This window comes from Hypanus sabinus, chromosome 5 (genome assembly GCF_030144855.1).
Source record: "Hypanus sabinus isolate sHypSab1 chromosome 5, sHypSab1.hap1, whole genome shotgun sequence".
NCBI classification, from domain to species: domain Eukaryota; kingdom Metazoa; phylum Chordata; class Chondrichthyes; order Myliobatiformes; family Dasyatidae; genus Hypanus; species Hypanus sabinus.
In genome coordinates, this window is record NC_082710.1 from 150628585 (window position 1) to 150655696 (window position 27112).

At 42.6% G+C, this 27112-nt stretch overlaps 1 protein-coding gene across 1 annotated transcript in view; it reads left to right on the forward strand.

Moving 5' to 3' along the window:
• LOC132394459 (collagen alpha-1(V) chain-like) overlaps positions 1 to 27112 on the forward strand; it is a 251204-nt gene that overhangs the window by 196932 nt on the left and 27160 nt on the right. Inside the window, exons 46-56 of the mRNA XM_059970642.1 lie at positions 291 to 398; positions 3218 to 3271; positions 3445 to 3498; positions 3593 to 3646; positions 13060 to 13113; positions 14291 to 14398; positions 16982 to 17035; positions 19381 to 19434; positions 19530 to 19583; positions 21786 to 21839; positions 23076 to 23183. Coding sequence (XP_059826625.1) covers positions 291 to 398; positions 3218 to 3271; positions 3445 to 3498; positions 3593 to 3646; positions 13060 to 13113; positions 14291 to 14398; positions 16982 to 17035; positions 19381 to 19434; positions 19530 to 19583; positions 21786 to 21839; positions 23076 to 23183 — 756 coding nt within the window. The remainder of the gene's footprint in view (positions 1 to 290; positions 399 to 3217; positions 3272 to 3444; positions 3499 to 3592; positions 3647 to 13059; positions 13114 to 14290; positions 14399 to 16981; positions 17036 to 19380; positions 19435 to 19529; positions 19584 to 21785; positions 21840 to 23075; positions 23184 to 27112) is intronic.

The window sequence follows — 27112 nt, forward strand, 5'->3', positions numbered from 1 at the left end:
TGTTCTCCACTTTAGGTCAATCTCTCAGTATCTTGTCCAATCAGAACATCTCTGTGTGCAGTTTGCAAGGATAGTCAGTGTGTGGACCAAGGGTCCCTAGAGTATCTCCAATAGGAACAGGAGTGGTTACTGCCTACAGATGTACCTGAGGCTTCCTGCAAAGCCATTGGGAGAATGCTACATTAGTGTGCATTGGGGAGGGGAGAGCTGAGTAGGGGCTTGGATGTTGCTGGGGTCCAGTCTTTCTCAAGGCTTGGCACTCCCTCACCATTGATTGAATCTTCCCTCAGGGCGCAGATGGTGAGCCTGGACCACGAGGTCAGCAAGGTCACTTTGGACAGAAGGGCGATGAAGGGCCACGAGGTTTCCCGGGTTCACCAGGTCCAATTGGTCTGCAGGTGAGTATTTGCTGTGGAAGGGTAGGGCTGGGAATATTAAATGGTAGCATGCCTGGGGCTGGGATGATGGAATGGGATTGTTCTGGAGTTATGGTGTGATGAAGATTGAAGAGGACTAGGTGAAGGTTCAATTTGGGGACCTGGGAGAACTGAACTGGAACATACTCTGTGTAGGAGAAACTGGGGTGGGGGGCAGGAGAGGGGAGAGGGGATGAACTTCAACGAGGAATGAGGAAAGACTTGGAGGAGAAGCTGGAGAAATGTGTTCAGTAATCCAGCTAGGGAAGGTTGTATATGATCCAACAGAGAGAGTAAATGAGACTTCCTGTAGGCAGGTGGCTGGGGGAGGGGTAGTGTGCAGATATCCAATGGGAGAGAGTTAGAATTGGATTTGTCCTCTGTCCAATAGTCAGTTCCTTTATTTAATTAGGCCTGCTAGATGAATCTTAAAACATAAGTTCAAAGCCCACCTGGAGAATTTAATTTCAGTTAATCTAGAATAAAGCGTGGAATAAAAATGGTTATTTCTGAACACAAGATTCCAGGAAAATAGGAGCAGGAGTAGGCCACTTGGCCCCTCAAGCTTGCACTACCGTTCAATTTGATCATGGTCTTATCTCCTCTTCTGTACAATTCTCTGGTCTTTAAAATATTTATCTATCCCCGACAGAAAGTGAAGACTGAACCTGTCCAAAAATGTACTGGAAATATTTTTGTTCTCCAAATACCCATATATTGGGATTAGATTCCAACTACCATTGCTTTCCTCATCTTAGCAACTCATCAACATCATGCCATGGTAGACTCTGCGTAAGGTGAGAGGGAGGAGATTAAAGGGGATATGAAGATATGAAGATACATTTATCACCCTATAGTCAGTATTGGCAATGGACTGCTAGAGTAGGTGCTGAATGCAGGAACAGGAACAGCAATAGAGAGGCACCTTGTCAGGTACTTAAATGGAAAGGAAATAGAGGGATATGAGATTAATGCAGACAGGTAGGATGAATATAAATAGCCATGATGGTTAGCATAAACTTGATGGACCTATGGGGCTGTTTCTATGCTGTATAAATTTGTGAATCTGTGATCCAAGTATAGCTAATAATCTCCAACACACTCTGGGGGAGTGAATTCCAGACATATACTCTCCTCTAGGAGACAAAATTTCCACATGCAAAGCTTACAGGTAGTAGCCAAAGCTGAGATGGTTGCACGGTAATCAGATGTCTTCTCCCAGTCAGAACTGTATGTATACAAGCCACCATGGTGGTTCCCATCACAGGCTCTATCTGTATAAAGTTTAAATTAAAAACTAGCTTTTTTTGTCACACATAATTTGAAACGTTGAAGCGCACAGAGAAATGTGTAATTTTCATCAATGACCAACACAGTGCGAAGATGTATTGGGAGCATCCTTCAAGTGCCACCATGCTTCCAACACTAACATAGAATGCCCACAGCTCACAGACCCTAACTCATCTGTCTTTGGAATAACAGATCCTCACCCATATGTCTTTGGAATATGTGAGGAAACCAGAGCACCTGGAGGAAACTCAGGTGGTCATGGGGAGAATTTACAAATTCCTTACCGGCAGCGGTGGGAATTGAACTACGATTTTACAGCTGGTGCTGTAAAGCATTATGCTAACTGCTACACTAGCATATGACCCAGTGAAAGCTGCCCGATCACCAGTATCACTGGGCTGGACACCTCCTTCACCCCTCTCACTGTAACAGATCAATCATAATCTTCATACCTCCCTCGATTCTGAGATGAACTTCAGAATAAAAACAGATACTCAGCAGTTCAGGCCACATCCGTGAGAAGCAAAGCAGAGTTCCTGTTTTAATGCTGATGATCCTTTATTTTCAGAGATGCTGCCTGACCTTCTATCCAATACCCTAAAGCTATTTTCTCAGTTTGGTCCACCTCTGTGTTGTGGAAACGAGTTTTCCTGCTTTTCCTATTCATGGCCTTCATAATATCTTACACATTAATCAATTCCCCACTTATCCTCTTCCACTCTAAGGAAAACAAATCCAAACTCTCTCTTACTTGTCATTGTGGGGACAATTCATCCCAGTTAAGGTCCAGGTGAATCTTCTCTGTACCTTCTGCAGTCCAGTCACATCCTTCCTGCAGGTGTGGTGACCAAAACTGCAAACTGTACTCCAGCTGTGGTCTAACCAATGTTATATAAAGTTTTTCCAAGACCCCACTGCTTTTATAATCTAAGCCCAGGCTAAGTGTGCAAGATGGTCTTTTAACAATATGTGCTGTCACCTTCAGGGATCCTTGTCTACTGAAATCCCTCTTTTCTTCAATATACCTCTGTTAGCATCAGAAAGAGAGTCAGGCTAATTATCACTGATATATATCATGAAATTGGTTGCAGGGCAGTACAAGATTGAAAAATATCCTATGTTAGAATGAAGGAGTGAACAAATAAACAAACATAAATAAACAACAAATAACTAGATAGATAAATAATTAAGTGAGAAGCGGGTATGTCTCCTCCAGTCATTGTGTATGTTCCAGCCTTATTATCACAAAAAGCATCACCTTACATTTATTGGGATTAGATTCCATCAATCATTCCTTTCCACTCATAATCAATGACATGCAAGTAACCCGAGACTATCGTCCTCATTATCTATAAGGTGACATGTTACCCAATGATTGCCCTGTCTTCAGTTTGATGCCATTGTGTGTACTGTACTGTATCTTTTGCACAGCACAATTTTGTGGTAAGTAGATTGTGAGGTCTAAGGGTGCTGGTTTCAGGGATTCTCTGACTTATTGTTTTGTATTTCAGGGAATGCCCGGGCCTTCAGGGGAGAAGGGTGAAACTGGTGACGTTGGTCCCATGGTGAGTACCCCACTGATTTCTTGCATTATTGGCATGGTCATATCAGTGAATCAAATGTTACTGTGTTGTAGCATTGGTTAGGAGAAAGCATGCACTTTGCTTTGTACTGTCAGACTTCATTGGCAGTGCCACAAGAGACAGTCACCTGACCTCTCATTCTTTCCACTTCACAGGGTCCGCCAGGCCCCCCAGGTCCAAGAGGTCCAGCTGGTCCATCTGGAGCAGATGTGAGCTCAGTTTCTCTTCACTCGTTTCAATTCACTTTGGAAATCCCTAAGCCAACTCTCCCCACCTCATTCTTGGCATTGTTTTCCTTTGCAGGGTCCCCAAGGTCCTCCTGGTGGTATCGGAAACCCAGGGGCTCTCGGTGAGAAGGTGAGCTGTCAACAAACTAGCCTCTGGAGGACCGGGCTGGTGTTTGTACTTCTGTTCTTCACAAGCTACAGGAAGGCTTCACAGAAGGGGAGAAACATATAAGATTTTTTTTTAAAGAAGGGAGGGTGGCGAGTGTATGGAATGAGTTGCCAGAGGAAATAGTAAAGTCAGGTACAATGTCAACATTTAGAAAAAAATTGGACAGGCAAACAGACAGGAAGAGTTTAGAAGGATATGGGCTAAACACAGGAAAATGGGGCTAGCACAGGTAGGTATCTTGGTCTGGATGGATGAGATGGGCTGAAGAGCCTGTTGTACTGACTCTGTATCAAGGGAAAGTTAGGGGATGAATAATTGGAGCCTTCAAGACTACAGAAAGGCTGATTAAAGACGATAATGAGATGAAGGACCTATTATGGAATCAAGAACTTAGAGGGTCTAAAGGGAGAGTAAAATGTACCTAAAGGGCAACTTCTGCACACGGAGTGTGGTATAGAAACGTAGAAAACCTACAGCACAATACAGGCCCGTTGGCCTACAAACTTGTGCCGAAAATGTCCCTACCTTGGAAATTAATAGGCTTAGCCATAACCCTTTATTTTTCTAAGCTCCATGTACCTATCTAATAGTCTTTTAAGAGACCCTATCATATCTGCCTCCACCACCGTTGCCGGCAGCCCATTCACCACTCTCTGAGTAAAATACTTACCCCTGACATCTCCTCTGTACATACTCCCCCAGCACCTTAAACCTGTGTCCTCTTGTGGCAACCATTTCAGCCCTGGGAAAAAGCCTCTGGCTATCCGCAAGATCAATGCCTCTCATAATCTTATACACCTCTATCAGGTCACTTCTCATCCTCTGTTGCTCCAAGGAAAAAAGACCAATTTCACTCTACCTATTTTCATAATGCATGCTCCCCAATCCAGGCAACGTCATTGTAAATCTCCTCTGCACCCTTTCTATGGTTTCCACATCCTTCCTGTAGTGAGGTGACCAGAACTGAGCACAGTACTCCAAGTGGGGTTTGACTATGGTCCTATATAGCTGCAACATTACCCCTTGGTTTCTAAGTTCAATTCCATGATTAAAGAAGGCCAATACACCATACGCCTTCTTAACCACAGAGTCAACCTACGCAGCTGCTTTGAGCATCCTATGGACTCAGACCCCAAGATCTCTCTGGCTGCAAAATGCTGCCAGAAGGAGTGGTTAAGGCAGGTACAATAATAACATTTAAAATATACTTGGGCAGACACATGGATAAGAAATATTTTGAGGAATATGGGATGAGCTTGGCCAACATGGATGAAAAGTGTTGAAAGGCCTGTTTCTATACCGTATGGCTTATGGCTTTGAGTGAGTGGTTGAAGCTGGGTCACTGATAGCATTCAAATTTTTTCTAGATGAACACTTCAAATTGCTTTGGACTATGGACCAAGTGTTGGGCAATGGGGTTAATAAAGCAGGGTACACCTGGTTGGTGAGGACAAAATTGTTTCAACTGCTTATTTCCATGCTCTATGATTACATCTTAAATGGGTACCCACTTATTGGAGGACCATATCATCTAGTGTCAGTCCCTCCCTTGAGAAAAGAAACATCTGTGCGGTAATGTTACAGGTCTGTAAATCTGTGGTTAGGCCACTCTTCAAAGTTCAAAGTAAAATTTTATTATCAGAGTACATACATGCCACCACATACAACTCTGAGATTCTTTTTCCTGTGGGCATACTCAGCAAAACAAGAACAGTAGCTGTAACCAGATTCAATCAATGAACAACAAACTGCAAATACAAATATAAATAAATAGCAATAAATAACAAGAGCATGAAATAACAAGATAAAGAATCCTTAAAGTGAGATCACTGGTTGTGGGAACAGCAGAAATAGAATGTAGTTACACCCTTTTGTTCAAGAGCCTCTTGGGTGAGGGGTAGCAACTGTTCTTGAACCTGGTGGTGAAAATCCTGAGGCATTTGTCCCTTCTGTCTGATGGCAGCAATGAGAGAAGAGTATGGCCTGGGTGGTGAGAATCTTTGATGATGGATGCTGCTTTCCTACAGCAAAGTTTTACATAGATGTGCTCAGTGGTTAGCAGGACTTTACCCAGGATGTGCTTAAAGTATTGCATTCAGTTTTGATTATCTCATTATAGGAAAGATGTGGAAGCTTTAGAGAAGATGCTGAAGAGATTTACCAGGATGCTGCCCAGATTAGAGAACATGTCTTATGAGGAATGGTTGAATGAGCTAAGGCTTTTCTCTTTGAAGCAAAGGAGGGTGAGAGGCAACTTTATAGAGGTGTCTAAGATTATGAATCGTTAGACAGTCTCTTTTTCCAAGAACAATGATGGCTAATTACAGAGGACATCCTTCTAACCTCAGAGGAGGGAAATTTAGGGGAGGTGTCATAGAGGTTTTTACGCAGAAAGTTTCCCGAATGCATTGACAGGGGTAATGATAGAGGCTTATTTAAGAGGTGCATAGATGCCACTTTAGGCACATGGATGAACGAAAACTGTAAGATTATTGCCTATGAAGGAGAGAGGGATCAGTTTGATGATGAAGTAGGCTAAAATATTGGCACAACATCGTGAACTGAAGAACTGTGCTGTTCTATGATCTATTCTCCTTGAATGTAGACTGCTTTGGCCTCCAGAACTGCATGTGTTTCAGTAAGGTCATTATTAGTTTTGGACAACACATCCAGCAGATACTCAACCAATCCTTGTCATACTTAGGATCACCCTGGTTAATCTTCTCAGAGCAGTGTCCAATTCAAAATCTATCCCTAGTTATGGGGAATAAAATGTGGATGTAGTGAATTACTGAAAGATGCTGAACATCTGTGACAAGTCTTGAATACAGTTACCACTTACAAATGAAAGCAAGCAACCTAGGTTGGCCTTATTTCCAGATGAGTTCACTGCCTTCTATGCTTGCTTTGACTGAGAAAACATGGAGGAACCTTCACAAACTCACACAGCCCCAAATGACCCTGTGATTCAGTCCTTGATGCCAACGTGAGAGCATCCTTCAGGAGGGTGAACCCATGAAAAATATCCAGCCGAGATGGGATTGCTAGCTGAGTACCATGCTGATCAATTGGCTGGAGTGTTTACTGACACCTTTAGCCTCTTGCTTCTGCAGTCTGAGGTACCCAGCTGCTTCAAGCAGTCGTCAATTATACCGATGCCCAAGAAGAAAGTGGTAACCTTCATCGATGACTACTGTCCAGTAGCACTTACATACGTCCAATGTGATGGCATGTTTAGAGAGGGTGGTGATAGAACATATAAACTCCTGCCTGCGAAGTGATTTGAGTCCAGTCCAATTTGCCTAACAGCACAACAGATCCACAGCTGATCTCATTTCATTGGTCCTTCACTCAATGCTGGAACATCTGGCCTGTAAAGATGTATACATCTTTATTGACTGCAGGATGACATTCAGTACCATCATCCCCTCAGAAGTAATCAATAATCTTCAAGACCTTGACCTCAATACATTGTGGTGCAACTAGATTCTCGATTTCCTCCATTGTAGAACCAGGTCAGCTCAGACTGGCAACTTCATCTCCCCACCTCCATCAGCACAGGTGCCTCATGAGGCTCTGTGCTTAGTCCTCTGCTGTACCTGCTTCATACTTGTGACTGAGGCCCAGTACAGCTCCAATGCCATATCTGAGTTTGCTGCCAACACCATTGTCGTTGGCTGAACCAAAGGTGGTGACAAATTATATAGGAGGGAGACTGAAAATCATTCTGAGTGGAACACAACAACCTCTCACAGTGCCAACAGACCAGGGAGCTGAAGGAGGGAACTGAAGGTACGTGAGCCAGTGGGCATCCAGGGATCAGAGGTGGAGAGGGTCAGCAACTTTAACTTCCTTGCTGTTATCAATCCTTAGAAGCAGTCAAGGGCCTAGTATGTAAGTGCAATTTTGAAGAAAGTATGGGAGCACCTCTACTTCCTTAGAGGTTGTGAAAATTCGGCATGACCTCTAAAACAATTGGAAAGAGGTGACATTGGGTTAGATCATAAGATCATGTCCATCAGACATAGGAGCAGAATCAGGCCATTCAGCCCATTGAGTCTATTCTGCCACTCCATCACCGCTAATCCGGGATCCCACTCAACCCCATACACCTGCCTTCTCATCATATCAGGAAATGATCAACTTCCACCTTAAATATACCCATGGACTTGACCTCCACCGCCGTCTGTGGCAGAACAATCCATGGATTCACTAGTCACTGGCTAAAAAAAAAATCCTCCTTATCTCTGTTCTAAAATCTCACCCCTCAATTTTGAGGATGTGCCTTCTAGTTCTGGATACCCCCATCCACATCCACACTATCTACTCCTTCTAACATTTGGAAGGTTTCAATAAGATCCCCCAGCATTCTTGTAAATTCCAGTAAGTATAGGCCCAAAGTTGCCAAATATATGTTAACTCCTTCATTCCCGGAATCATCCTTGTGAACCTCCCTTGGACTCTCTCCAATGTCAACACATCCTTTCTAAGATATGGGGCCCAAAACTGCTGACAATATGCCAAATGTGGCCTGAGCAGTGTCTCATAAAGACACTGCTTTTATATTCTATTCTCCTTGAATTAAATGCTAACATTGTATTTACCTTCTTTACCACAGACTCAACCCATAAATTAAACTTCTGGGAGTTTTGCACGAGGACTTCCAAGTCCCTCTGCACCTCAGATGCAACAAACCTTCTCCCCATTTAGATAATAGTCCACACTATTGTTCATTTTACCAAAATGCATTATCATACATTTCCCAAAACTATATTCCAGGTGCCACTTTCTTGCCTATTCTTCCAATTTGTCTAAGTCTAGCCACCAATTCCATTGTCCATATCACTGACAAACAATGTGAAAAGTAGTGGTCCCAATAGTGACCCCCTGAAGAATACTCTGCTAGTCACTGGCAGTCAAGCAAAAAAATCCCTATTCCCACTTGCTGCCTCCTGCGTGTCAGCTTTTCCTCTACCCATGCCAGTATCTTTCCTGTAATGCCAAAGGATTTTATCTTGTTATGCAACCTCATGTATGGCATCTTATCAAATGCCTTCTGAAAATCCAAGTAAATAACATCCACTTCCTCTCCTTTGTCCACCCTGCTTATTACTTCCTCAATAATTTTCAGGCAAGATTTCCCTTTACAGAAGCCACACTTACTTTGACTTATTTTATCAGTAATCTCCAAGTACCCCAAAACCTACTCCTTAATAATAGGTTCCAACACTTTCCCAACCAGGGATGTTAAGCTAACTGCCCTAATTTCCTTTCTGTTGCCTTCCTTCTTAAAGAGTGGAGTGACATTTGCAATCTTCCAGTCCTCTGGGACCATGCCAGAATCAAGTGATTCTTGAAAAATCATGACCAATGCATTTGTTCTCTCTTCGGCAACATCTCTCAGGACTCTGGGATGTAGTCAATCTGGTCCAGGTGACTTATCCACCTTAAGACCTTAGAGTTTGCCTCACACTTTTTCCTTTGAAATAGCACTCAATCCTGCTGCCTGTCACTTACGAACTTCTGGTGCACTGATAGTGTCTTCCACAGTGAAGACAGATGCAAAGTACCCATTAAGTTCATCTGCCATTTCTTTGACCACATTACTATCACATCAGCATCATTTTCCAGTGGTTCAATATCAATTCTTACCTCCCTTTTACTCTTTATATAACTGAAAAAATTTTAGGTATCCTGCCTTATATTAATTGGCTAATTTGCCCTCATATTTCATCATGAAGCATTTCTGGAAGCTGTTCAGAAGGCACAGGATATATACATTGCAAAGAAGTAGAAGAAGTATTCTAAAGGAAAGGTGATACAACCATGGCTAACAAGAGAAATCAAAACTACCATAAAAATCAAAGAGAGGGCATATAATAGAGCAAAAGTTAGCGGGAATATAGAAGCTTTTAAAAACCAACAAAAGGTAACTAAAATGTAATTAACAAAGTAAAGATGGAATACAAAAGAAAGTTAACCGATAACATTAAAGAGGATTAAAGAGGATTTTCAGAAGGCCTTTGACAAGTTGCCACACATGAGCCTGCTTAATAAACTATGAGCCCATGACATTACAGGAAAGATTCTGGCATGGATAAAGCAGTGGCTGATTGGTAGGAGGCAAAGAGTGTGAATAAAGTGAACACTTTCTGGTTGGCTGTTGGTGACTAGTGGTGTTCCACAGGGCTCTGCGATGGAACCAATTCTTTTTACGTTATATGTTAATGATTTGGTTGATGGGATTGATGACTTTGTTGAAAAGTTTGCAGACGGTAGATAGATAGATAGACACTTTATTGATTCTAAAGGAAATTGCAGTGTCACAGTAGCATTAGATATAAGTGCACAGATATAAATATTAGAAGAGAAATAGAAAGAATAAAAAATTAGTTTCCAGAAACAATCAAACAGGTGGGGGTAATCACTTCTCTGGCTATAGGTTGACTTATTATAGAGCCTAATGGCCGGGGCTAAGAATGACCTCATACAGCACTCATTGAGGCAGCACAGTTGTCTTAATCTATCACTAAATGTGCTCCTCTGTTCAGCCAAGATGGCATGCAGAGGGTGAGAAATATTGTCCAGAATTGCCAGGATTTTCCATAGGGTCATTTGTTCTACAACAGCCTCTAGTGTATCCAGTTGACTCCCAATGCAGAGCCAGTCTGTCTCGTCAGTTTATTGAGACTGTTGTCATCACATATGTTGATGCCATTGCCCAGCACACCACTGCATAGAAGATTGTACTGGTGACAACAGACTGGTAGAACAAGTGAAGGAGAAGCCTGCATACTCCAAAGAACCTCAGTCTCCTCAGGAAGTAGAGGCAACTCTGACCCTTCTTGTACCACACCCTCTATGTTAGTGCTCCATGTAAGTCTGACATCCAGGTGCATCCCCAGGTATTAAAAGGTCCTCACCTCATCCACATCCTCATCATCAATAGTAATAGGGAGCAATGCAGGTTTAGTCTTCCTAAAGTCCATTGCTATCTCCTTTGTCTTACTAATATTATGATATGATATGAAGATAGGTGGGAGGCAGGTAGTTTTGTGGAATTGGAGAAGCTACAGAATTATTTTGATTGATTAGGAGAATGGGCAAAGCAATGGCAGATGGAATACAGCATCTGGAATTGTATGATCATGCACTTTGGTAGAAGAAATGAAATGGTTGACTATTTTCTAAATGGAGAGAAAATACACAAAGCTGAGGTACAAATGAACTTGGGAGTCCTTGTGAAAAATTCCCTAAAGTTCAATTTGCAGGTTGAGTTCCTGGTGAGGAGGCAAATGCAGTGTTAGCATTCATTTCAAGAGGATTAGAATATAAAAGCAAGGATATAATGTTGATATTTTATAAACCACTGGTGAGGCCTCACAGAGTATTGTGAGCAGTTTTCGGCCCTTTATCTTAGAAAATATGTGCCAAAATTGGGGTGGGTTCAAAGGAGGTTCAGCAAAATGATTCCAAGATTGAATGGCTTGTCAAATGAAGAGTGTTGGATGACTCTGGGCCTGTATTCATTGGAATTCAGAAGAATGAGGAGTGATCTCATTGAAATCTTTTGAATGGTGATGATCCTTGATAGAGTAGACGTGAAGAGATGTTTCCTGTGGTGGGACTGTCGAAGACCAGCGGACATGGCCTCAGATTGGAGGGACGCCCTTTTAGAACAGAAATAGGGAGGAATTTCTTTAGCTAAGAGTGGTGAATCTGTGTAATTCTTTGCCATAAGCAGCTGTGGAGGCCAAGCCTTTATGTATACTTAAGGCAGAGATTAAAAGACTCTTCAAGGCATGAAGGGATATGGAGAGAAGGTAGGAAATTGGGGCTGAGAGGAATATTGGATCAGCCATGATGAAATGGTGGAGCAGACTTGATGGATCAAATGGCCTAATTCTGCTCTGATATCTTATGGCCTTAAAACTTAGACAAACTTCTATAGATGAGGAGTGGAAAGTATATTGAGTGGTTGCATCGTGGCCTGGTATAGAAAAACCAATGCCCTTAAATGGAAAGTCCTACAAAATGTAATGGATATGGCCCAGTCTATTATGTGTAAAGTCCTCCCCACCGTTGAGCAAATCTACATGGTCACTGTCACAGAAAAGCAACTTCATTCATCAGGGACCCACAACACTCAGGCCATGCTCTATTTTTGTTGCTGCCCTGAAGGTTTGGTAGACTCAGGACACACACCATCAGGTTTAGTTATTACCATCACAGTTATTACCTCTCAGTTATCAAGTTCATAAATCAGTGGGACAGCTTCACTTATCTTCACATGCCCCCCATCACTATCAAGGACTCATCTCATGTTCTCGATATTTATTGCTTACATATTTATCATCATTATTTCAATTATTTCATTTGTATTTGCACAGATTGTTGTCCTTTGCATATTGGTTACTTGTAGGTCCTGCTGGGCATAGTCTTTCATTGATTATTATGCTTCTTGGATTTACTGAGTATGCAACTAAGAAAAAGCGTCTCAGGGTTGTATGCACTTCAATAATAAATTTAACTTGAGCTTTGAACTTTATAAATAGGAAGGATTAAAGGGGACTGGAGAAATATCATTTTCCTCTTCTAGAGTGGCAAGGTTTTAGGAGCCATTGTCAGACAGAATAGTGGAAATATAATTTCCAGTGTATGAACAAAGTACCTGGATGTCTTCTTAATCTCTAAAAGACCTGGGATCTAGAATTTGTCTATACATCCGGGGTTGACACCTCCTGCAATTTTCTTTATGCATTTAAAGCATTAAGTATTAGAGTCTTGGGAGAGTCAAGATGGGCTGTAAATGTCTTCAACCAGTTAGGCCAAGTGGGCTGTTGGCAAGGTAAGAAACAGAACAAGAGATAATGGTTAGATGATGTTCGGTTGAATTCTCCCTGTCTATGCATTAAAGCAAATGTAGCAGAGATCACAGTGAACATAGTTTAGATGTCAGTAACAGGGTGTTATATCTGAAGATCAGCAGTGAGTGGTATGATCAGTAAGCCAGAGGGACTGCAGTGTGAGATATCTGGTCATCAACGAACTGGACAGAAAGACAATAAAGAGGGATTACTTTTAACTAGAATGTATAATCAATTATTTTAAGATTTAGTCCTGTATTTTATGTCTCTGATGGAGGATTAATTTTGGTGAAGCTTTGAGCTTGGGGCTGGGGCTGGGAACTCAAGACTTTGAGGGTGATGTCTCGATTAGGGGCATCAGGGATTGTGGATGGGGTTAAGGGGAAGAGCTCCTTTGACTTCGAGGTAAGTTGAGTTGTGACTTTGAGGTGATCTTTTGGAGCCTTGATTGGACTAGTGTAATGATCTTCCTCCTCATCCCAACATTAAATTTTGCTTTTCTTCCAGGGTGAATCTGGAGAATCTGGTGCTCCAGGAATCCAGGGTGTTCCCGGCCGCAAGGTGAGTATACGTGTCTGCAAGTCCATGAAGGCATCCACCATTGACACGTAGATAGAACCAAGAAATTAAGCATAGATGTCAGTTGATAGACAATTTGGTGTGGGAGAGTATGTCTACATGGACAGTTTGAGGAAATGAGAACAGGGATCAGGGTCAGAAGTAGATTTATTATCACTATCACATGGTGCCTGTTTAGCTGGCAATAGTGGCAGTAATACAAATTACAGGGGAAGTGTACCAGTGTTTTGGCTTTTACTTGTTTCTCACTCAAAATTGCTAAAGCAAATCACATTGTTGCATAAGGAAATCATTGGCTGGGAAGAATTTTGGAATATTCCATGGACATTTTGTCCAACTCTCTAATATGCAGCATCCTTCAGCCCAGTCAGAATATCAGGCAGGTTTGTTGTGCTGTGGCATCTCTGATCAGCTTGTTCATCAAATATGTGATGAACTGAGAGGAGGTGAGGGTGTTCAGATCTCCTCTGACTATATAGAAGGCACTGGATATTGTGACTTGTTTTAGCTGAGAATGAGTCCTCTACTCTTAGACCTGAGTAACACACGTCCAGTCTAAGGCAACACACACAAAATGCTAGAGGAACTCAGCTGGTAGCAGTATATATGGAGGAAAAGAAACAGTTGATGCTTCAGACCAAAACCCTTGATTTCCCTCCACAGATGCATTTTGTGTGTCATGCTCAAGATTTCCAGCACCTGCAGAATCTCTTGAGTCTCCAATCCAAGGCAACGGCTTAACCCTGCCCTAGCATTCCTTTCTGCCTCCCTTTCACTATTGGCAATTACATAAGCCATAAGCTCTTGAATTTCTCCCCAAATTTTCTACAAAACCTGTGGTTCTCCCTAACACAGGCACTGACCAAGGCACTCTAACTTTAGTCAGGCATTATACACTCCCCAGTAATGTTATGTGGGGCAGTATTTTGAAGTGCCTTTTCATGACAAAATTCTGCCCTTCAGCAACTGCAATGAGTGTTCATTCCACTGGGAATCTTGCTCCCTATCTCTGGAATGTGCAGGTGGCTGGCTGAGTGCCCAGTTTGCTTGCAGCCCAGCAATCAGTGATGAGGAAAACATTGTGATCATGAAGTGAGGATATCAATCTGCTGGACATGCTCACTCTTATATGTTTTCTGTTTTTAAAATCAATAAACAGGGTCCTAAAGGTGAAAGAGGAGAACAAGGAGAGACTGGACAGCCGGGCGCTGCTGGGCCACCAGGTACCAGAGGACCCACTGGTGATGATGGGCCCAAAGGCAATCCTGTAAGTAGATCTCAAATCTGCCTGACTTCATATCATTGTACCTTGGCCAGTGAAAGCAATAAATAAATATTATTTATTGGCCCTCATCAACACCATTTATTACAGTACTGTGGAGGTCTGGTTACTACATCCAGTGTTTTCTGACTTAAAGGAAATACTGACTTCTGGGTGTCTGTAAGAAAAAGGAATATGTTCATAACCTGCTTATGGCTATGTGCCGCAGTTCATTCAAGGCTTATTTAACTAATAGCTGTAGCTGGAATGTGTCCATTGTCTTTTTCATGTGGAGGGTGGTGGGTATGTGGTATGTGCTGCCACAGCAGGTGGTAGAGGTAGATAAGTCTCAGTGCTAAAAATGCATTTGGGCAGGTACATGGATAGGTAAGGATTAAAGGGATACAGGCCAAATGCAGGCAAATGGATTAGCTAGGATGGGCACCTTGATTAGCATGGACAAATCCAACTGAAGAGACTTTTTCTGACCTGTGAACTTCTATGATTGTGTCAGTGATGTACTGTTACTATAAACAGTGGAAACTGACGGGTTTCCTTTTAAAAAGGGAACCCTGCCCACCCCAAGCATCGCGTAGTGGTGCAAAGACATGTCTGAGTTGGTTGTTTGTCCATTCTGGTTTTCGGATGGGATGGCGCAGGCCATGTTGAGTCTCAGTCCTGGCTATGTGTAAGAGGCCAATCTGACCAATGCAGAGACCACTACTATAACTGAGCCCACTGATATAACTGACCACTGAGCCTAATGATATAACTGACCACTGAGCCCACTGATATAACTGACCACTGAGCCCACTGATATAACTGACCACTGAGACCACTGATATAACTGACCACTGAGACCACTGATATAACTGACCACTGAGCCTAATGATATAACTGACCACTGAGCCCACTGATATAACTGACCACTGAGCCCACTGATATAACTGACCACTGAGACCACTGATATAACTGACCACTGAGCCTAATGATATAACTGACCACTGAGCCCACTGATATAACTGACCACTGAGACCACTGATATAACTGACCACTGAGACCACTGATATAACTGACCACTGAGACCACTGATATAACTGACCACTGATGTAACTGACCGCTAAGACCATCAATATAACTAACTGATATATCTTCAAAAGGCAATGCTGCAGAAAGGAGGCATTTATCATTAGGGACTTCCGTCATCCAAGGAAAGCCCTCTTCTCATTGCTACCATCAAGGAGGAGGTACACACACTCAATGTTTTAGAAACAGCTTCCACTCCTCCACCATCAGATTTCTGAATGGATGGTAAACCCATGTATACTACCTCCATATGTATTTTTCTTTTTCTTGCACTCTTTTTGCTCTACTTATTTAATTTAATTTTTAAAGCATTACTTTTTCTAATTTATAGTTTTTTATTATGATGTATTACTGATTCAGAGTCAGATTCGGACCCTTGACTGAGACCACTTCTGGGTGCAACTGACCATTGAGATCTTTACTGTATCTGTCCATTGAAACCCATGATGTAAATTATCAGAGACCCTTGATGGAACTTGCCACTTGAGACATCTGCTGTAGCTTACCACTGACCGAGACCACGACCGAAACCACTGCAGCTAATTGTTATATTAAGGCCGAGACCCCTGATATAACCGACTATTGAGGCCACTGCTGTAAATGATCACTAGCCGAGACCACTGTTGTAACTGATCACAGAAACCACCATTGTAACTGATCTCTGACTGAGCTCACATCTTCTCAATGGACAAGATAGTTATTCCATTGGGAATTTGGAGCATTGTCACAAATGTGCTAGTCCCACTTCATCAGATCTGATTACTGTCCAATGTACATGCAAGTTCTCTCTCACTACATCAAGTTACAGCCCCGCTCCATTTATTGAATGGTTCTCTAGTACAGCAAAATAGACTCTTGTCTACATAGTCTACCTCATTTTGACCTTGTGCCCATTTTTCTACGTACACTGCACTTTTTCTGCAACTGTAATATTTCATTGTGAATTCTGTTGCTGGTTTGCCTTGTACTACCTCAATGTGCTACTGTAATGGATGATGCATATGAACAGTATGCAACTCAGGCTTTTCACTGTACCTTGGTACCTGTGACAAAATATGCCATTTAGGTCAGTCTAATTTGATGCATTTGCTGCACATGGTGAACTATCTGAAGTACTGGTGGCTCACATTCAGGTTGGAATGGTTTAGGCAGATTTGGCATAAGTCCTGGGGTGCATCCGCAATATGGTTAGACCTAAAATTTGGTAATAGTGCCCAAGATCCATCCCAATCTCTGCGGTGTCCTCAAGTCCTGGAAAGCCTCTAATGAAATGATGAGCACTGTGCCCCCTCTCCCAGGACACCTGGGCATGGCCTTATCCACAGGAGAGGGACAAGCTGTCATTATGAATGGACCATTTTGTATAGTAAGGCGATCCAGAGATGTCATTGAACAAGTATGTCTGCACTCACTGCTATAAATATGTGGAGCCATTGTCATGTTCTATTGGTCATCATGATGCAACTTGAATGATCTATTTACTACTCTTCCCTCCCTCCACAGGGCCCCGTTGGTTTCCCTGGAGATCCTGGTCCTCCTGGTGAAGTTGGCCCACGCGTAAGTATCAGAGAACTTAAAAAGCCTTCCTCCTACTATTCTTATTGGTCTGCATGTTGCTTGCCTCCTTTTCTATTCCTTCTGAATGCCACAAGGAAGGTCAGTATTGATCACTCACCCCTCAGCCCTCTGTGTAGAGGTTACATTGCCTGACTGAATACTACAGGAAATGTGGCAGAGTATTGAGATGGATGTTCCAGGTTTTTGAACCAGGCACGATAAAGAAATGGGTAAACAGTTAGTTGGTGATCGTGCAGAATCTTGCAAATACTTTGCCAAGCTGAATTAAAATACATTGTACTGGCATCTGCCGAGTTTGTCTTAGCCTTAATCATCCCTTTTGTGTTCTTTAAGGGAGGTGTATGACATTTACTGAACAGTTACTGCTGTCTTTCAGATGCACGTCTATGTCCTGCACAAAAACCTCTCTATCCTGTGTGCTCTCCTCGTTATAAGACCCATGATAAGACCTCCTGATAAAGATGAACTATGTACATCTCAAAGAACCTCAGCATGACCCTTGTATCTTACTGTCTACCTGCTTTGCACTTTCCATGAAACTGTAACACCATATTCTGTGTTCTGTTTGTTTTTTTTTCCTTTTAATTCACTTCATTGTATTTACGTATGGGTTGATCTGTCTGAATGCCATGGAAACAAAAGTTTTACAGTACCTCTCCATACAAGTGACAATAATAAAGTTCTATTACCTATATCAGTTTCTGATTAACCATTGAACTATGCCAGCATGATAAAAGTTATTGATCCCTTTGCTCCTGGCATAGAGTCAGATGGTTTTGGATGCAAGTGTTCCCACTTGTGGGCTAGATGGGATAATCCATCTTTATATGGACAGAGTTTTGATGTACTCCCCTCGTGGATGGGCAGCCCATTCACCCATTGTGTTCCGAGTTATCATATTCTCATGCCATGGTGCCAGCTTGTCAATGCTATTGGACATGGAGGCCTGAGCTCTGAGACTTTATTCTTTTCCTCACATTGCTGCCCCTGTCCATTTCTTACAGCACTCTGTTCTAACTCTCTCTTCCACAAAACTCTGAGAGTCAACAGGCCAACTCCTCTCTTATCTGTGCCTTTACCTCACGCTTGCTGCTTTCTTTCTGCCAATAAAATAGCCTAATTACTTTAATATGGCAAGAAAGGAAGCTAATGAGCCTCTTGGGTCCCTACTAGTTCATGACAAAAAATCCATATTAGTTGCATTCCTCCCTACTCTCCGCCCTGTTGCCCAGTAATTTCTTTCATATGCCCACTGACTCCTTTTTCAGTCTCTTTTCCACTTACATACGCTGAATGTTATATTACACTGAGCAGCATACAAGGTGATGGGGGTTCGACAGCATTTATGGAAGGAAATGGACCATCAACATTTTGGGTTGAGATCCTTCACAGATGAAGTGGCTTGAGCTGAAATGTCAACTGTCCATTTCTCTCCTGGGGTGCTGCCTGACCCACTGAATTTTTCCAGCAGATTGTGTGTTGCTCCTGATTCCAGCACCTGAAGTCTGTCATGCATCCAGGGTGTTACAGTTTCATGCTTGGGATATGAGAGAAAAATTGGATCATACATAGAACTATAGAACCATAGAACACTACAGCACAGTACAGGCCCTTCAGCCCTCCATGTTGTGCCGACCCATATAATCCTTAAAAAATGTACTACACCCACACTACCCCGTAACCCTCCATTTTTCTTTCATCCATGTGCCTGTCCAAGAGGCTGTTAAATATCCCTAATGTTTTAGCCTCCACCACCATCCCCGGCAAGTCATTCCAGGCACTCACAACCCTCTGTGTAAAAAACTTAAACCAACTTAACATATGATCATAGAGAGACTGGAAACAGAACACAGACCCCATCTGAGGTCAGGATTGAACCTGTGTCTCTGGAGCCGGCAACTGGTCAATGGTCTACGCACAAGACCATGCCATCACCTTGTAACTGCTGTGAGGCAACAGTTTAAGTGAAAATTGATTTTCATTCAACTGTATACATGTAATCTGCCAAACAGAAGTACATTCCTCTAGACCAAAGTGCATGACACAGTAAATGTAACTCTCACACAATATATAAAGTAATATTGCTACAAATAAGTTAAGTAGTAATAAAATATATTCCAAAATATTTAATATAAGGTGGATTTACAACAAATCAAAAAATAAGCTGTATAATGCTACTGGAACTTTGTAAGTGATGAGACCGGGGCGGTGGCAGGAACTCAGTGGTATCCAATTGATCGTCACACGGTGTTCCTTTCAAGATCAGTGGGACTGACCAAGTTTATACATTTTTAAACCTGTGCTTTTTATTCTCCTTTTCTTAGGGTCATGATGGTGCTAAAGGTGAAAGGGGAGAAACTGGCGAGCAAGGGGAACCAGTAAGTAATGACAGGAAGTTTGCTGTGTTCCTTCTTAGGCAATGGCTGCTTTGCTTAAAGACTGACCTACCTCTCTCTCATCTCTCACCACACAGGGGTCTCCAGGTCCAACCGGAGAAGTGGGTCCACCAGGTCCTCCTGGGAAGAGGGTAAGCTAGAACTTACATAATTTCCACTCATAGACGGAGACTGGGGATATGTAAGGTCTACAACTGGGAGCAGGGGGCTATGTGAGATCAGTAACTGGGAGTTGGGTCTACACCAGCCTCAATCTGAAGTGCGAAGTATCTTTAGGGTACTGGGAATGAGGTAACATTGACATCTGTGGTCCAGACGCTGTTGAAATGGCGAGAGAACTGAGCGAGTTCTTTATCCCGGCACTAAGGGGTGGGTGACTTGGGATAAAATTGTTGAAGCAGTTGTAGCTCAGCCAGTATCTATTATTTTGTTCTACATTGCACTTGTGTACTGGAAATAACATTAAACAATCTTGACCCTTGAATTTGTAAGGAAAAAAGATCCATCTGATTAAGGGTCTTTGACTGAAAAGGAACCTTTCTTTCTCACAGTTACTGCCTCACCAACTGAATGTTTCTAACAATTTTTTTCAATTCTCTAGTATTCACAGACCATACAGTCAGGTATCAGTAAAAGTGATGGGTTTCATAAGGTCTCCAGCTCTGACTTACATGGTGGCTAACTCCACCATGATCAGGAGCTGTTCCTGCATTGAACTTGGAACAATCTTACACACCTTGCAATTCCTGGGCTGCACTGTAAGATGAAGAAGTGAGAGGGTGGAAGGGTACAGTCAAGCTCTGAAATTGGAAGATGGTATTATTTGGGTTTTATTTATTTTTATTTATTTATTTAACAATACAGCACAGAGTAGGACTTTTCAGCCTTTTGAGCCATGCCACCTTAGCAACCCCCAACAAATCAGATTAACTTTAACCTAATCATGGGACAATTTATAATGACCAATTAACCGGTATGTCTTTGCTCTGTGGGAGGAAACTGGAGAACACCCACACATTCCACAAGGAAAAAGTTCAAACTCCTTACAGAACAGTGTCAGGATTGTACTCTGAACTCCTGATCTGTAATAGCATCACAGTAGCCACTATGCCAGCTTGGGTTGAAGTTAGTCACAGAAACAGGCCCTTCCCGCCACTAAATTATTGCTGATCATTGAGCACCTAATCTTCGATTAAGCCCATTTTTTATTCTCCCCATGTTCCGATCAAATCCCCCTGAATTCTACCATGAATCTAGACATGAGGGATAATCTTCATCAGCCAATTAATCTAACAACCTGCTTGATTTAGGTATGTGGGAGGAAACCAGAGCTGCTGGAATAAACCTGCTCAGTCACGAGCAGAAGTAATAAACTCCACACAAGCTGAGGCGGAGGTCAGGATCAAACCCAAGCCTATAGTGCTGTGAGGGAGGGGCTCAGCCCTTTGCACTGCTAGAGGTGAAAAGTGAGAAGGTGTCTGCACAAAAAAACTGAGACTAGCATTTATTTTTGTTTCGATATATTTACTTATTGAGGTACAGTGCAGAAGGCCCTTAGAATCATGCTTCCTAGCAATCCCCCGATTTAATCCTAGCTTAATCACAAATGACTTACAATGAACAATTAACCCACCAACTGGTACATCTTTGAACTGTGGGAGGAAAATGGAGAACCTGAAGAAACCTGTATGGTCACGGGGAGAATATACAAACTCCTTAGCGGTAACAGCGGTAATTGAACACAGGTTGCCTATACTGTAAGTGTTGTACTAACTGTAATGCTATCTTAATGCAATGGGTTACCAGGAGTAGCCTCTGTTATTGGAATCTGCGTAGCTGCCATTACTGAGAAGGTGGGGAGCTGCTTTGATCATCCATGGCACAGTTACATGTCCTCCCCAGGCTATGGACACACATCAGTAGACATACAATCAGCTGGAAGGATGAGATGGATCTGCCAGCCTCTTCAGGAGCTGCACGCATCTTCCTGTGCATTTCCCTGTCCCTTCTCTCACCCCATCCATAGCCTCAAAATCTGGAGGCACTAAGCAAACTCATGCACTCACTCACAGTTTCAGTGAGGCCAGCTGGTGGCTCCTCTTCTTGTGCCTGCTCACTCTCCCATCACAGATGTTCCTGTGGTCCTCTCCCGCACACTTTATGTTCATTCCCAACAATGAATAGTTCTTGGGAATTTAACCTGTCATAAAAAGGGGACTGCATGCATGGGTGAATTCTTTTTCTGTCTTCACCAGGATAGGGAGTTGTCCCGCCTCTCCCTGTTGCTTCATCTCCAGAGTTAATATCTGGCTCTCTCTGTCCTCTTCTCACAGGGTCCAGCCGGAGCTCGTGGTCCCGAGGGTCGAGAGGGAGAGAAAGGCAAAAAGGTAAGCAGTGGTGAAAATCCAGCTGTTGTTATCATTGCTGGGAGAATTGAGGGTGAGTTCATATAGGGAGAGGTACACAGTTGAATTGCTGGGTCACTTCATGGAGCCAGCCTCAGCCCTCTATTATCAAGAGGTGCCCAGGGGTTTCTAAGATGTAAGCGACAAAAAACAGTCCCTGAACTACTTCCCGGGAGTCTGCACCAGCAGAGGGACAATCATCAGTGATTAGTTTCCCCTACTGCAGTCTGACATCTTCCCAATCCCTGAATTTCCTGGTGAAAAGCATCATTCCCCGATATTTACATTTTTCAGCCTTCCCGAGGAAAGACCCATTTGAAAGTGGGTCTACTTTGTGTCAGGTTATCAGCTTGTGCTCTTACCCAAAAGATCGATCCACTAGGAGAAATCCCACAGTAAATGTGGAGACCATCAGATGGATACTGCTTAGCCGGATACAGGTGACTGTCAACATTCTCTCCAGTTCCCCCTCTGCTGAGCTGGGTAATAGGAGATCCCACAAGTACAATAGCTGTGTTGTAAAGGCAGAGTTTATTGCCATATGCACAAATACATGTTTGCACAGGTGCAATGAAAAATGCACTTACTGGAGGATCACAGGCACAGAGCATTAGAGTCACAACATTCACATGAGAAACTCAAGTTAACATCATAAATTATTCTAGAAAGAACATAATAGAACACCAAAAAACAAAGTTCATTTTAGGGCAATGCTTTCAGAAACAAATGGTTGAAGAGATGTGAACATGGTGCTGTGGAACCTCAGGCTTCCGTACCTCCTGTACGATGGTAGTTACAAGAAAATGGCATGGGTGCATGATGCGGGATCTTTGATGATAGACATTGCTGTCTTGAGGCAGCACCTTGGTGGGCACCATTCCTGAGACAAGGTATGTGCGTGAGCAGAGAAGTGATACAGGTCCCAGTCCTGAAACAATTATTCCTTCACTCCTGCCCTTTCTGGAAGCAGGCGAGAACAAAGCAGCATGCCCTGTGATTTAATATAGCTGACCCTCACCTGTGGTGGCATGGAGTTGGTGGCAGGGCTGTGGCATGAAGGCAGGAAATTCCCATTGCACTGAGTAATGGAGTTATGCTGTATGAGGGATGAATTGAGCTGGAGGGAGTCAGCAGAGGAGGTTTTGCAGTTTGTGCATCAGTACTGGCTACAGCTCCCTGTGCCTGCCTGTGTTGACATTTTCTTTCTTCGTATCTCAGGGTGAACCTGGTGCAGTAGGACCTCATGGGAAGACCGGACCTGTTGGCCCGCAGGGTGCAGCAGGAAAGCAAGGTCCTGAGGGTCTCCGTGGTATTCCTGGTGCTCAGGTATGTCCTACAGGAAGAGGTGTGAACATGACTCACAAGGGGTAACAACGCAAGGTTTTGCATGGTAATTGAAAGATTCTGACCAGGCAAGTGAATGATGAGACTGCATTTGAGCACTGTGTACAGTTCGGTTCACCCAGCTATGGAATGGAAGTTCTGAAGTTGAAAGGGGTGGTGAAGAGGATTTACAAGGATATTATTAGGACTGGAGAGCATGAACTATTAGGAGAGACTGGATAGGCAGGGACTTTTTAACCCAAAGCACAGGATGCTGAAGGGTGACCTTATGTGTTTCTAAAATCATAGATAAGGTGAATGATTACAGTTGTTGATGGGCATGTTAATTACACCTAGGGTGGTGAGTATATGATATGAGCTGCCAGATGAAGTGGTAGAGATGAGTTTAAATAAAATGCTTAAAAAACACTTGGACAGGTACAGGGATAAAAGGGTATAGAAGGGTATTGGTTAAACTAAAACAAATGGGGCTAGCTCAGGTAACCAACTTGTTTGGCATGGACAAGTCAGGCTGAAGGGCTTGATTCTGTAATGCATCACTCTATAACTCCACTGCTGTTGTGTGGGATAGATTGGTGAACATAGATTAGAGGGGTACCTTGAATTCCATCTCCCACTCCAAACCTGACTGCATTCTGAAACATCCTTGTGTGGCATATGTCGGAAAGTAATCAATGGATCCCATTTAAAAATGTAATTCACACCAATTAGCCCATCATTCTTGGAAGTTGATTAAATCTTCCAACCAGGTGGTCTGAAGTAGAAAGCAACCTTCCTTTTTAAGGAGAGGTGTGGATTTAAAATAATCCAAAGGATTCAGGAAAGGAAATGTGCAATTACTTTAATGGATGTAGTACATTTGGATTTTCAGTAAGTCTATGACAAGGTGCCAGACAGGAGGCTGCATAGCAAGATAAGAGCCCATGAAATTACAGGGAAGTTACTAGCGAGGGTGGAGCATTTGTTGATCGGCAGGAAGCAGAGAATGGGAAGAAAAGGATCCTATTCTGGCTGCCTGATGGTTACCAGTGGAGTTCCACAGGGGTTCATGTTGGGACTGCTGCTTTTTACGATGTATGTCAATGATTTGGACTGTGGGATTAATGGATTTGTGGCTAACTTTGCTGATGATACAAAGATAGGTGGAGGAGCGGGTAGTGTTGAGGAAACAGAGAGCCTGCTGAAAGGCTTAGATAGCTTAGGGGAATGGGCAAAGAAGTGGCAAAGAAAATACAGCATTGGAAAGTGTATAGACATGCACTTTGGTGGAAGAAATAAACGGGTAGATTATTATTTAGATGGAGTGAGAATTCGAAGTGCAGAGATGCACAGGGACTTGGGTATCCTTGCGCAGGATACCCTAAAGATTAACCTCCAGGTTGAGTTGGTGGTGAAGAAGGTAAATGCAATGTTGGCATTCATTTCTAGAGGTATAGAATATAAGAGCAGGGATGTGATGTTGAGGCTCTATAAGTCACTCGTGAGATGACACTTGGGGTATTGTGTGCAGTTTTGGGCTCCTTTTAGAAAGGATATACTGATATTGGAGAGAGGTCAGAGAAGATTCATGAGAATGATTCCAGAAATGAAAGGGTTATGGTATGAGGAACATCAGGCAGCTGTTGGGCTGTATTCACTGGAGTTCAAGAGAATGAGGGGGAGATATCATAGAAACATTGCAAATATTAAAATGCCTGAACAGATTAGATATGGCAAAGTTATTTCCCATTGCGGGGAAGTCTATGACATGAGGGCATGACTTCAGGATTGAAGGAAGTCTATTTAGAACAGAGATGTGGAGAAATTACTTTAGTCAGAAGGTGAAAAATCTATACAATTTGTTGCCACGAGCGGCTGTGGAGGCCAAGTCATTGGGTGTATTTAAGGCAGAGATAGATAGATTCTTAATCAGCCAGGGCATCAAAGAGTATGGAGAGAAGGCAGGTGAATTTGGATGACTGGAAGAATTGGATCAGCCGTGACTGAATGGCGGAGCAGACTCGATTTGCCGAATGACCTACTTCTGCTCATATATCTTATGGTCTTAACCCAGAAGGGGAAAGGTTGGAACTCACAGCCCAGAGGCTGGGGAAGGCAAGATCCTTATGATATTTAGAAAGTTCTTGGATATTACTGGCTTTGTTGTACTTCATTAAGCTGGGGAGGAGAAATTGCTGAATGGGAGAGATGACTTTTCTCTGCTCAGTGTGTCAAGAGTCCTTGCTTTCGCTGTAAATTTCTACAATTTCAGAAGTCTACCTTTTTCCTTTTCACAGCCTTTCAAATGTTATCACCTTACAATTAATCTTGTAAGCTGATGGCACAACACACAAAGTGCTGGAAGAACTCAATGGATCAGGCAGCATTTATAGACGGGAATGGACAGTCAAGGTTTCAGGTCAAGACCCATGTTCAGGACACTGGGTTCAGATCTTGCAGAAACATGTTTGCTGATTCTCACTGCTAAGGATCATAGCTTTAGTACTTTTGCAGGAATGGAGAATTCCCAAAGCTGCAATCAACTGGTCGCTAGCATTTGTACAAATATGTTCTGTTTGTTGACATTGCACAGGTCATGCAGTGAACAATTGCTGGTTGTATCTGCATTGGTTTCAGGGTGCATTGTGTTAAATTTTAATTATTTGAATTTTTAGAAATGACTTTTTCCTTCAGTTCTTTAAAAATTAAAAATGGTGAATTTTAGGTGTTTAGTAGTTTTTAAAGCTTCAATTAGTTTCTGAGATTTTCAGTATTTAAGCTGCTAGTATGTCAAAGGTCCTTGTATTTACTTTGTGAGTAGAGTTTCTTCCCACCATTGTCCACTAGCTCTCTGGGATCCAGGTCCATCACAGATGTGTTTATATGGCTGTTTCACTAACTGGGACATGCTCTTGTAGAAGTACCTCATTAAGTTTCATGAGAATTGAGCGAAGACATTTGGTCCATTGTCTCCATTGTGGCCAACTAATACTTCAGATTAATCTGATTCCCATCTCTTGGCTGTTTTTTTCTAAGATCTCCAAACTCTCACGTTTTTTTATATGGTCTTGGTTACCACTAGTCTTTCAGGCAGTAATTTCTTTTATCCTTATTGAAGTGGACTTTAGTGCCCAAAGGCCTCCGGGGATAGGCAGCACTGAACTGTCAACGTCTATCTTTTCCACTCTCCCCTGCCTTTGAATCATATCAATGAGCATCTAGAATTAGATTTCACCCTTTCAATGGCTTATATGTATGTCCTCATTGAGTGGCTTCCCTCTGTCTGCTCTGATAATGGTGAAAATATGTAACTAAATCATCTCGGTACCTCATAAAACTAGCCTTGTCCTTATTTAGAATGTCTGCTCCCAGATTAAGTCCAAGTGTTCTTCAGGGGCCATTGATCAGTATGGCCAGCTAGCGTGTTTGGCATGTTTACCTTCATTGGTCAGGGCATTGATTACAGGAGATGTGGTGTAGAGGAAATTGATAAGGCCACATCTGTGCAGTTCTGATCACTCTGCAGAGTGCTCAAAATGGATTTATGAAGATGTTGCTGGGATTGGAGGGTTTGCATTATAAGGAGAAACTGCATAAGGTGGGACATTTTTGCTGGAGTATAGGAGGTTCTGAAGGATGACATTATATATAAAATCATGAGCAGAATACAAAAGGTGCATGATCACAGTCTTTTTCCCAGGGTATGGGAGTCCAAAACTAGACAACATAAGTTTAAGATGACAGAGGATAATTTAAAAGGGACCAGGGAGCAAACTTCTCTCACAGAGGGCAGTGAGTTTTTGAAATAACCTGCCAGAAGTAGAACAGTCAGATACAATTACAATATCTGTAGGATATTTGGCCAGTTACTTGGAGAGAAGGATACCAGGCAAGTACAAGCAAATTAACTAGCTCTAGTTGGACATCTTAGT